Source organism: Crocodylus siamensis, chromosome 2 (genome assembly GCF_052110815.1).
Source record: "Crocodylus siamensis isolate JL-2025a chromosome 2, ASM5211081v1, whole genome shotgun sequence".
NCBI lineage: Eukaryota > Metazoa > Chordata > Crocodylia > Crocodylidae > Crocodylus > Crocodylus siamensis.
Window position 1 is genome coordinate 123,485,248 of NC_143396.1, and position 13,285 is coordinate 123,498,532.

The window sequence follows — 13,285 nt, forward strand, 5'->3', positions numbered from 1 at the left end:
TTAGCATGGCTGGATGGGACCCTGCCATCAGCACATCATGATGGATCAGGGCCACTACCTGGGTCTGACTTGCAGACAACCTGGGCACTGCCCATCTGGTTCATGGGCCAAAAAGGTTCAACAACACTGGCCTAGAAGGATCAAATTACATGCTTCTGAGTAAACTCCATTCAGCACAGCTATATAACAACTACATTCCGTTAAATGGTGCTACATATAGGAACACTCCCAGTAGGTTTCATTATTTTACTTGGCTGTAAAATGGCTTTAAAGCAACTACAAAGCACCTAAAACAAAAACCATTTTTTGAATTGAGTTAGGCTCCGGAGCGGTGAGAGACGTGCGGGTGAAGCCCGCTGCACCCCCGCTCCCCCGAAGCCCCCCAGACACCCCCTCAGCAGCCGCAGAGCCCCCTGCCAACCCCCAGCACAGCCGGAGGTAAGCGGGCTCATGGTGGGAAGGGGTTAACTCCTCGCTCCCTGGGAGGAGGCCACTGCCTGGTGCTGGGCCAGGTCAAGCCCCCGCCCAGGCCCCTACTTGGCCCAGCCCCCCAGGAAGCCACGCGACGGGAGCTGCGCGAACAGGCTGCGTAAACAGGCGCTCGAGTTAGTGCGGAGTCCACGGAGGAGAGGACTTGGGAGGGCACGAGACCCTGCCTGGGACCCGCCCCCCAGAGTAGTCAGCCCCAGCCATAGCCAGCCTACCAGAGGCATGACACGGGTGGGCATGCACCGCACACCGAGGGTCCCCTCAGGCTCTGCAGCCCCCCCCCCCATTGGGCACCTCAGAGACGGCCACTCAGACGGAGCCCACGGTCCCGGGCTCCACGCTCTGCCCAGTCAGGGGCATGGACCTAGGTGGTCAAGGGCCCCAAGGCCCGCTGCACCAAGGCCCCTCCCTTGCCAGAGCTTAGTAACAGGTTTGCACCTCTCGCAGCCCCAGCAGAGCCTGCTCAGTTGCCAGCTCCCGCAGGCAACCCAGGCTCAACCACAGCTACTGGCCCCGCTCTCCCCAAGTCAAAGCAAAAGGTGTTTGTTGTGGGAGACTCCATCCTGAGGGGCACTGAGGGGGCAACCTGCCGCCTTGACCCCTTAGCCCGGGAAGTCTGCTGCTTCCCAGGGGCCTGCATCCGAGACATTGCGGAGAGGATCCCGCAGCTCCTCCGGCCCACAGACCACTACTCCATGCTCCTTATTCACGTGGGCACCAATGACACGGCTCGGAGCACCCCCAGCCAGGTCATGAGGCGCTACAGGGAGTTGGGAGCGAGGCTTAGGGGTCATCTCGTGGGAATATCACTCAGCAAAATCCGAGCGGTCGCAAAGCTCTCTCTCATGCGTGGATGACCTCTACCTGACTCAAGAAGTCTATGGGCCAACGAGAGGCAAAGCGCTGCTCGACCTGGTACTGGCTACGGGGGACGACCTAATTGGCGACCTAGTGATCGATGGGAAGCTGGGTGACAGCGACCACAAGCTGATCACCTTCACCATCCGCCGTAAAGCTGGCAAGTCAGTCAGTCCTTGACTTCAGAAAAGCCGACTTTGACAAGCTCAAGAGGCTCGTCGGTCAGGCCCTCAGGGACCATGACCCCAGGGAGATGGGAGTTCAAGAAGAGTGGTTGCTTCTCAAGGAAGCGATCCTCAATGCACAAGCTAAATCTATTCCAACACGGAGGAAAGGCAGCAAGAAGGCACAGCAGCCCTCCTGGCTCTCCAGGGACCTAGCGGACCTCCTGCGGCTAAAAAGGAAAGCCTACAAAGGACGGAGGACAGGATTCACCTCCAAGGAGGATTATTCTGCACTGGTCCGGTCCTGCAGGGAGCAAACCAGGAAAGCCAAGGCTGCAACTGAACTCCAACTAGCTTCAAGCATCAAGGGCAACAAAAAGTCCTTTTTCAGATATGTGGGGAGCCAGAGGAAAAGCAAGGGCAATGTTGGACCCCTGCTAAACCAGATGGGGCAACTGACAACTGACACCCAGGAAAAAGCCAACCTATTAAATAGGTACTTTGCATCAGTCTTTCGAGTTCCGGGTGATGGGGATCCCCTACCCTCCATAAATGCTGACCTCGTGAAGGAACACCTTGAGAAGCTGGATACCTTCAAGTCAGCTGGCCCTGACAACCTGCACCCCAGGGTACTCAAGGAGCTGGCAAGCGTCATAGCCCAGCCCTTGGCACGGATCTTTGAAAACTCCTGGCGTTCTGGTGTAGTGCCCAAAGACTGGAAGAAAGCCAACGTGGTGCCGATCTTCAAGAAAGGGAGGAGAGTGGATCCGGCTAACTACAGGCCCATTAGCCTGACTTCTATCCTGGGGAAGATCTTAGAAAAGTTTATTAAGGAGGCCATCCTTGATGGACTGGCACAGGCTAACATCCTAAGGGATAGCCAGCACGGGTTTGTTGCGGGTAGGTCTTGTTTGACCAATCTCATTTCCTTCTATGACCAGGTGACCTATCACCTGGACGAGGGAGAAGAGATTGATGTCATACTTCTTGACTGCAAAAAAGCTTTTGATCTGGTATCCCATGATCACCTCTTGGCAAAACTGGCCAGTTGTGGCCTTGGCTCCACCACGATGCGCTGGCTGGGAAACTGGCTCCTTGGTTGGACCCAGAGGGTTGTAATTGATGGCAGTCACTCATCATGGTGCCCTGTGACCAGTGGGGTCCCTCAAGGCTCTGTCCTTGGACCCATACTGTTCAACATCTTCATTAATGATGTGGACATTGGAGTCAGGAGTGGACTGGCCAAGTTCGCTGATGACACCAGACTTTGGGGCCACGCCAGAAGATAGGCAGGTGATCCAGGCTGACCTGGACAAGCTCAGCAAATGGGCAGACGAGAACCTGATGGTGTTTAACACTGAAAAATGCAAGGTTCTCCATGTTGGGAAAAAAAACCTGCAGCATCCTTATAGGCTTGGCAGTGCTACGTTGGATAGCACTACAGAAGAAAGAGACTTGGGGGTCATCATTGACCACAAGATGAACATGAGCCTGCAATGCGATGCTGCGGCTAGTAAAGCAACCAAAATGCTGGCTTGCATCCATAGATGCTTCTCGAGCAAATCCCGGGACATCATTCTCCCCTTGTACTCGGCCTTGGTGAGGCCGCAGCTGGAGTACTGCGTCCAGTTTTGGGCTCCACAATTCAAAAAGGATGTGGAGAATCTTGAGAGAGTCCAGAGGAGAGCCACGCGCATGATCAGAGGTCAGGAAAACAGATCTTATGATGACAGGCTGAGAGCCATGGGACTTTTTAGCCTGGAAAAGCATAGGCTCAGGGGTGATCTGATGGCCACCTATAAGTTTATCAAAGGTGACCACCAGGATCTGGGGGAACGTTTGTTCACCAGAGCGCCCTAAGGGATGACGAGATCGAACGGTCACAAACTCCTGCAAGACCGTTTCAGGCTGGATATAAGGAAGAATTTCTTTACTGTCTGAGCCCCCAAGGTCTGGAACAGTCTGCCAGCGGAGGTGGTTCAAGTACCTACATTGAACACCTTCAAGAGTAAACTGGATGCTTATCTTGCTGGGATCCTATGACCCCAGCTGACTTCCTGCCCTTTGGGCAGAGGGCTGGACTTGATGATCTCCCGAGGTCCCTTCCAGCCCTAATGTCTATGAAATCTATGAATTGGTTTTCAAGCCTTTATGTGGATAGTGCTTTACATACAACAGTTTTCTCTCTCTGTCTGGGAGATAAAAGATCGGTTAGCAGATAATGGAATTACTTTAAATGGCCCACTGGCTCTTTTGGTTCATCAATAAAAATTAGGAATTATGACGTTTATGTAAAAGGGTTTTGGAGTTCTATGAATGAAAAGCATTCCTATAAAGCCAAACATTAAGATTTTAAAAGCATTTGAGAAATTTTAAAAATTTGTATGTAGCCACTTGATGATCATTATATTTATGACACAAAACAGCCAATAGCCTTTTTGGAGAACAAAAGGAACTAGAAGAAAGTAACAAAGATAAAATGGGGAAATAAAAACAAATAAATCCAATGATGGGATGGAGATAATGGGAACATAAAAGAGGGAAGAAAAACATGAGAGAGAGAAACATAGTTTGATACCCCGAAAGATTGAAAGAAGGGCTGCCCTTTCATAGGTCAGCCAAAAGGGGACAGGGATGCATTAAGAAGTTAAAAACATCCTACCACAATCCTTAGTAAAAATATAACCAGGTAGGAAATAAACTGACACTTTCAAAAAAAACAGAAATCTTAAAATACCAGTCTATGTTCTAAAATCAATGTTTAGTACCTTCTTGAAGCAGAGACTCCGATGGCTTTGAGACAGATGGCACAGGCCCAGGCTCAGCTGAATGGTCTACAGGTGTTCTTACTGAAGAGGTCACAGCAGAAGAAACAGACAATCCAACACCTGACTTGATAAATCGAACATTTTGGCTTACAAAGTGCGATGAATCAACACCACCAACTGAAAGAGTGGGAAAGCAACAGAAAATTTTACTTATATCAAAGACAATACAAGGGAATTGTTAAGCTGTGTAGTATGTAAGAAAAACTACCTCAAAAAAGTAATAGCTCTAGACTGCTGAGGAGGCCATTTTTTCAATTAAAAAGCTCTTCTGTTACTTTTCCATTAAGATGAAAAGACTACTGTGTTCTGAGCAAGTAAAGCAGTTAAAATACTTTCATAGTGAAAACTTTACATAGGCAGATTAATGTTAAATGAGCCTAGATTCAACTACCAAAAACTACACACTTCCACAGATTCACCTCTCAGGCCCCTCTCTCTCGTCTGTTACTCTCCAGCTAAGGCACATAGGCCCCTTCTACACGTTATAGGTACCACACAATTAACTGGAAGTGAGCAATTACCTTGAGACTAGCTACATGTGCTAAGTAGCTATAAGCTCTAAAAAGTTCCAACCTGCTATAAAATGAACCTTGAAAATGTGTACTAACTTTATAGCTGGTTGCTATCAAGGTTTAATTTGCATGTGTAGCAGGGTGCAGCTGGGAGCCATCAGCTGACAGGACTCCTAGTAGCAGGGGTGCACCATGCCCAGCCAGGGCTGGGAGTCCTGCAGCTGAGGGGACTCTCAGCCCCAGCAGCTGCCAATGCTTGGTCCTGGCAGCAATAGGACCCACAGTCCTGTAGTTATGGATGCTGGGTCTTTGCAACTGGGGCCACAGCTGCCCTGGGTACATGTGAAATCCTCAGGCCTGAAAGATCACAGCTGCCGTAATCCCCCAGGCCCTGGGATTTCACACACCCTGGAGTCTCGGAGATTGTGGCAGCTGTGATACCCCAGTTTTGAAAGAATTACCTTATGAAGTACAACGTACTGTGGTTTTAATTTTGCTGAATAGGACAGGTTCGCTGACAAGGAGATGATGTACCAATTCAAGTAGCGATTAACCTAGGATGTAGCAATCAAGCCCCAGATAAAGCTGGACTAAACATCTGTTAAAGTACGTATTTTTTATTAGCTTATCCTGGGCAAGCTTCATTAGCTGCCTCTTCCCAGATACTCTAGCTAACAAATACCACAGAACACACCTTGAAAACAGATGACCTGTCAGGTCGCAGTAACATTAAAAACTCTAAAATTAGCATGGATTAAAGGAAAATTCCAACATAATTTCACTTTGTGCCCAAAGGCTTGTTTAACATCTGCCCAAACCATATAGTTGGTCCAATAAAAGATATAAAAAAAATAGAGGTGCACGAATATATTGGTTGCATAGCAGATCGGCACTGATAAAAGGAAAATTAATATTACTGACTATTGGGTTTTTTTGGCCAGTGTAGCCGATAATGTCACCGGTAAGTACAATAGGCCTTCTGGCTGGGGCTTCCCAGATACCACATGCATGTGCACAGCAGCTATGCGCATGGCCAGGAATGCAGCTGAGCAGCACAGAAGGCAGCTCCCTGAAGCTTCCCTTGTGACAGGGAAAAGGGGTGGAGGGGCAGATCGAGGCCCCCCCCAATGAGGGAGGAAGTGGGGTAGGGGCTGGGAGTGGGACAGAGCCCCAGGCAGCTTGTCCAGGGGGCACAGAGGGCAAGGGAAGGTGGGGGGTGCCTCCCTGCTGCTGCACACACCCCTGGGGGAGACACTGGGGGGCGTGTGCTGGCCCGGATTTGTGCACAGCATGAAGGCAGGCTGCCTGCTGTGGGGTTGGGGACAGGGATGGTACCTGCCTCTTCCTAGTGCGGGAACTGGGCTCAGAGTGGACAGTAACAGGGCAGGCTCAGCTATGCGGGCCGAGGGGGAGTGGTGGCGCTGAGAGGAGTGGCTACGGGGGGGGAGGGGTTAAGGCAAATTTTGGGGTGGCTATAGTCTCCCCAGGTCCAACTCTAGTGCTGTTCCTGCTCAGGGCTCTCCTGTCTGCTGCCTTTCCCTTGGGAGCCCTGTGCCAGCTGTGTGTTCCTTGCCCACCCTGCAGCGGGGGGCTTTCAAAGGAAAGGCAGCAGAGTAGAGTCGTGAGCAGGAGCAGTACTAAAGGAGGGTGTGAGAGGGCTATAAACTATCCCAAAGTTTGCCTTAGCCCCACCCCGCATAGCCACCCCTCCCAGCATCACCACCTATCCTACGCAACTAAGCCCACCATGCTCCCGCCCACTCTGAGCTCAGCCCTAGCCTAGCCCCCCTACCAGGAAGAGGCTGGCACCACCCCCGACCCCAAGCCCGCCTCTGTCCTGTGCACAAATCTGGGGGACGGCACATGGTTCCCCATGCCTCCCCCAGGGGAGAGCACAGCGGCAAGGAGCTATCCCCCATTCCCACTGCCCTGCAACTCCATCCTACTCCTGGCACTGGGGTCCCATTCACCACCTTCCCTTGGCAGCACTCCCAGCCCTGCCTTGCCCCACTCTCTCCCTCACTATGGGAGTCTCAGTCTGCCCACACCCCTTCCTCTCCACAGACTTACCTGCAAGGCACTATTCCACACTGCCTGGCTACATGCCTGTAAATCGGTTATCAGATTGGTATTGGCCGATATGTCTGGTTAATAATCAAGCTATTGGTATCAACCAAGAAAATCTTTAACAGTACACCCCTAAAAAAAAAACTTGCTTCTTGCACATTTCCTGGATCATCACTGCTACAACACCACTCCAGAACTAACAATAACCCAGAAATTGTCACTTTGAGAGTCTAATCAACTTTGAAAGACAGTTCAGTGTACAAGTGCATGACATTTCAAAGGTAATTTTAAAGGTTTACAAATCATGTTAATATAAACTGTACTTCAAACAGTGGCCTTGCGACCAAGGAGAAAAAAAAAAGTGTCTAGTGTTTACCACATATTCAAAGGCTGATTTATCCCTCATGCATTTAAACATGAAACTGGAACTCTGGCTAGAAATTATTACAGCTATACTGTAAATATACCTGTGATGGCAAAGCCATCTTCAGTACAAATGACTCTTATATTGGCAACGCTAATTCCCAAGTGAAATAAGTGGCAACAAGAAAAACTATTTTTGCTGACTTTTCCCAGCTTAAAAAGCCATGGCGATTGCAAACTAGGTGGATTTATTCAAATTAAAAACTGATTTAAGTCACTAATTTTAATCATGATTTAAATCTGCAAAGATGAAACCTTGATTTAAATGATCAGTTTTAATATCTTCTACTGTACTTATACTTTGAGAAGCCAATATGGCAAGTTGATTTACAAGTAAATATGGCCTTTAAATTATATCTGCTGCTCTTTATTATCCAGCATGTTTTTGTATAATTATTTTAAAAATTATAGAATTTATATTCCTAATAGTTACTTTACTACAAAATGATGAATAACATTTCTTATATAGGAAATGGTTTACATTTTTTTTTTTTACACCCCCCTCGGTATGAAATTGCATTTTGGAAACTAAAATTTAAAATGCACAATTTTTTTCTGACTTCTTTTGATTATAGAAAAATATATCAAGTATGTTGGACACATAGGTAATTTGTCAAAACATGTTTTACATTAAAAATAACTGGCAGTAAACAAAGGAAGTATTATCTGTAACCAGTGAATTGAAATGATTTTGAATAGAAACAAAGTATTTCAGTTTCATCACTTCACTCATCTATTCAAAACTTACTTACATTTAAAAAAAAAAAAGCTTCCATATTTTTGCAATTCCTTGTCAGTTGCTCACCATTAAATGAACTAGCAACTAAATAGTTTATCATTAGCTGAATAGACTGTAATATAGAAAATGATAGGACTGCCAAAAGCTGATTTATGACTTCTAAGAAAATCTAGTTCTGCTTTAGAGCCTGTGACTTTCACCAGCTCAATGGTTTTACTTGCTTTAAAATCTGGTAGCAAATATGTATTATTTTTCTAATTTGAATGTTTGAAAAAAATAAATTGTAGTATTTTAGTTAACAAACCATATGTCAATTGGCTTTCATTTTAAAAGAAAAATATTGACTTTAAATTAAAACATCCATTTTTTTTTTTTTTAAACTAAACTTTTATCTACCCAAAAAACAAATCTCACCTCATCAGGCTACTGATTGACATAGCTTTGTCAATTAAAGTCTGTTGCAAACATGGCCTTCCTCAGGTAAGCAAGTTTAATTAATATTTTTTCCCCTGAACATAAAAATTTAGGTGGCTTGCAGACGTTAAAAAACAAAAACAGCTTGCTTTACCAGAAGCAGGAGCAGCGCATTAGTTCAACATGGCTATGCAGCATCTATATAGATTGGTTGCTTCAGTGGGGCTTTTTCACACTTTTAGCTAGAGCTGATTCAATCAGGTATTAGATAAAAGCACAAAAAATGCTGCACTAAAGCACCCAGCCCAACTAACATGCTGCCTCATCTGGGCATTTGTAGGCTCAGAGCAGGAGTGCACAGAGTTTAAAATGCTGCGGTTTTTTGTGTTTTTTTAATGTTTGCAAGCAGCCTTAATATTAATTGCAGACCATTACCCGTTTCCTACATTTTCCAAGGAGCTCATCAGCTGAAACCTAGTACTGCTCAAAAATCTTTAGACTGTATCCTCCTTTGGACATTGTCTAGGCCTTGTTTAGACATATTTTAAATCTAGAGTTTCACCCTCATTTTTCTGTTCTTAGTGTTAAATCTAACAAACTTGGAGTGCCCTATCAGAGTACATCTCCATTGCCTGCCCTCCCCCCAACCCCTGAAATTCATATGCACACGTGGATCAAAATAATCATTTAAGTCTACAGACGTTCCCAGAAAGCATGTTTAAGAACTCTAGTAGACCTTGGAACACTTGCAGGTTATTTAATTGACAATTTTTCTGTATAAAGTAGCATGAGGTTTATAGGACAGGTAATCACATCTTGTGAAACAGCTACCATTTACAAAAACCTGCTTCCTTTTGTGCATTACTAAAATTGATTTAGGCAATTTTCAGGAATCCACAAAATAGCTATTTAAATGTCATTTTTTTCCTACATTTTGGTGCTTTATTTTTTCACACCATTTCAAAATGAATGTGTGTGGAAATAAATCATTAAAGGCATAAAGTTTTCTGCATAGTAAATTTATGTCTATAATGATCATCTCCTAATACTGCAAAAAATGTTGTCACGTGGAAGTACATCCTTCATTTAGACATAATGGTGAAGTTGGCACCTACCTTTTTAAAGGCAGGTACCAAGACATATGTCATGTAGCCAAGCAAACAAGGAAAAAGATCTACTCAGACTAGTGATCAAACAATACTTTTAGTAAGTCACTGCAACGTTCTTCAGAAATACCAAATATAAAGGCTACTCCATATGAAAACACTCAAGGTATTCATTGACAACTCAGAGTAAATAAAACTGTCACAGTACCCTTTCCCCCAAGTGACTTGTTTACAGCAGAACAGCTGCTGCTGCTATCTTTCAAATGGGCGATTATTATAAAAACTGTATTTCTGATGCAATGCCACACTTCAGTTATGGTTACAAATGGTGCTGAGCATTCTTGAGAAACTGCAAGTCTCAGCAAAAGGCTGAAATTTAAAGTCAAACTGGATATTATTTATTAAGCACCGTTTATCTTAGGCTCCATCAATGGTGCAATTTAATTATAAAACTGGCTTTTAGGCATTTAGTGTTGAGAGCAGTCTTCTTGTGCATTTGGAAAATTGTTGCTGAATGTGCTAATATGAAGTATCCAAGGGCATGACAAAATTAAATTGGGTACACTTCCTGAGAAAATAAAGTCTTTGGATCAACTACTGATTATAAAATACTTATGCTGCATTTAAATAGTGTGGTATTGCTATATTTTTCTACTGCTGTAGAAAAGGAGTACTATACAAGAATAAGCACTAATATAACTATAAATGCTTATGCATAATTTTCAGTTAAATAGTACCACATTAACCAATTCTCTCTATCACCCTTCGAAAGTCAAGAACCATACTATTATTTAACATTTCAATTACAAGATCATTTAAGAGCTGTAGTTGGAGAGCAAAAAACCACTGGACAAAAAAGAAAAGAAAACCTCAACTAGACTTTTTCAGCATCAAACAGCTTATAAAAAAATCGATAAAGTATTACATTTGTTAAAATCTAAACCGAAATCTGTTTCCTGCCCTCTCCCTGGAAATAATGTTTGAATCAAGAAATTTACAATTTTACACCCAGTTTATATCAGGGGTGTCAAATTCATTTGGCTCCATGGACCAGATGAAGGTCTCTGGGCCAGCCCACAGGCTACACCTTTGACACCCCTAGTTTATATATGGTATAAGCATATAATTTTACATGATACATTAGAAGTGCAATTTGGCAGCTGTAACTGAGTTGCCCTCTTCAGAATCTGCTCTGCTCACCCAACTTGGGGAGGGGGCTACAAAAAGTACTTTAAACATAGTCTGTCTACCTTCTTGCTGAATGGATAACCATGTCCAGTGGAATCACCTCTATTGATGTCGAAATCAACGAAGACACACAAATAATTTTGGGACCTGGAACACAAGTACCCTCCACAGACAATTCTAATAGTGAATACCCAGAGCACCACATTACAGTCATGGCTCAGGAACTCAGGAGATGTATCAATGTTGCTGCACTGAACAAGACCCAATGAGCAGGAGATGGGCAGCTCAAAGAACATGGAGGCAGTTATATCTTCTTCTCAAACAGGAAGGAGAATGCTGGATTCACAGAATTGGTTTTGCCATCAAAAATGAGCTCATAAAATCAACTCAATGCGTTCCTTACCACAATTAATGAACACCTCATGACTCTCCATCTTAAACCAGCAAGGAGCCAATATGGCACTGTCATCAGCATGTATGCCCCGACTCTTAATGCCACTGATGAAACCAAGGAGGAAATCTACGCTAACCTTGACCAAGTACTTTCTGACATCCTGGAGGGAGACCAACTTATTCTTCTCAGCAATTTCAATGCCAGAGTCGAAAGGGACTCTAACTTCTGGAACAGAACCATCAGCAAGGAATCAGTAGGAAAGATCAACTCCAATGGCATCCTTCTCTTGACCAGATACATAGAACATGGACTCATCATTTCCAAACACCCTGTTCTGCCAGAAAAAACAAGCGCAAGGCATCATGGCAACACCCATGATATAAGCACTGGCACCTAACTGACTGTCACTGTCTGTGCCCAGGATCTCAAACACGTCCGCATTACCGAAGCTATGCTAGGATCTGACAAATGTTGGGCAGATCACAAACTCATCCGCTTGCTTGCCACTCAGACCAGCTCTCAAATGATGGCTGCAGCAGAAACAATGCCAACAGAAGATCAATGTTGTCTTAAGGATTTGGAATGACAAGGAAATCCCACATGACCTCAGGGACACCATCATCATGACAATCTTCAAAAAAGGAGACATGTCTGACTGGCAATTATAGAGGGATCGTAAGCCCCAGGCAAGATCATTGTGAGAATCCCCCCGAACCGCCTCCTTCTGCTTGCTCTTATCAGAAATTCATTGTGGGTTTAAGGCATCAAGAGGCACAACTGATATGATCATCACAGCTCACTAGCTGCAGAAAACATGCTGGGAAAAAACACAAACCTCTCTACATGGTTTTCTTTGACCTGACAAAAACCTTTGACTCTGTCAACCAAGAAGCACTGTACAGAATCCGTCTGAAGTATGGATGCGCACTGAAATTCGTCACCATTCTTTGTCTGCTCCATGGCAGTATACAAGTGGTGGTTCTCAATAATGGATTTATCATAGATTCTTTTGAGGTTAAAGACGGGGGTTAAGCAAGGCTGCATCGTCACTCCAATACTCTTCTCGACATTCCTCGTTACATCTGACCACCAACAAGATTCCAGTTGCAGTGGAGCTAGACTACTGAATGGAGGGTAAGCTGTTTAACTTCAGACAACTCTGAGCCAAAACCAAGACCACCCCAATCTCAATTATCAAGCTCCAGTTCACTAATGATGCTGTAATCTGTTCTCACCTCAGGAGACCTTCAGGCAAGTGTCAACATCTTTACCAAGACATACAAGAAAATGGGACTGATGCTTAATATTCAGAAGACTGAGGTCCTTCTTCACCTAGCTCTTTATAAGCAGTCCCCAGCTCTGGTATTTCAGATTCACAGTGAGACTCGAAAGAATGTTAAGTATTTTCCATACCTCAAAAGCCATCTCTCGCAGAAGGCTGACACTGACTAAGAAATCCAACATTACTTCAAATGTGCAAGTGCAGCCCTCAGATGCCTGAGGAAACTAGTGTTTCAGGATCATGACATCAGATCTGAAACCAAACTCATGGTTTATCAAGGAGTTGTGATCTCTACCTTATTGTACAGAGTTGAGATGTGGACAACTTACAGGAGAGACCTTAAGTCACTGGAGTAGTACCATCAGGGTTGCCTCTAGAAGATCCTTTAAATCCAGTAGGAAGATAGATGCACCAGCATTAGCATCCTCTCACAAGAAAACATGATGAACATCAAGGCAATGCTCACCCAATATCAACTTAACTGGGCCAGCCACTTCATCCAGATGCCCAACTCCAGACTTCCAAAGCAAGTTTATTCTCCCATCTCAGTCAAGACATGCACTCAAGAGAAAGGCAAATAAAGCACTTCAAGAATGTCCTCGAGGCCAACTTGAAAAAAAAAATGTAATATGCACATCAACTCATGGGAGACTATCACCCAGGACTGCCCCAAATGGAAGAAGAGTCTGCTGCAAGGATTTCAGTACTTTGAATCATCAAGACAATAACAGGAGATGGAAAAGCAGGAGTGGCAGAAAACAGCATCATGAACCACATCAAGAATCCAGAGCCACTAACCCCTACATGGCAATACGTGCCCA

The 13,285-nt window shown here is 44.7% G+C and overlaps 1 protein-coding gene across 4 annotated transcripts in view; it reads right to left on the minus strand.

The window, feature by feature from the left end:
- Positions 1-13,285, minus strand: part of SEC24B (SEC24 homolog B, COPII component) — a 100,563-nt gene that overhangs the window by 71,248 nt on the left and 16,030 nt on the right. For all 4 annotated transcript variants that reach the window (XM_090036717.1, XM_090036720.1, XM_090036718.1 and 1 more), the window contains exon 3: positions 4,280-4,456. In XM_090036717.1, the coding sequence (XP_089892843.1) occupies positions 4,280-4,456 (177 nt within the window). The remainder of the gene's footprint in view (positions 1-4,279; positions 4,457-13,285) is intronic.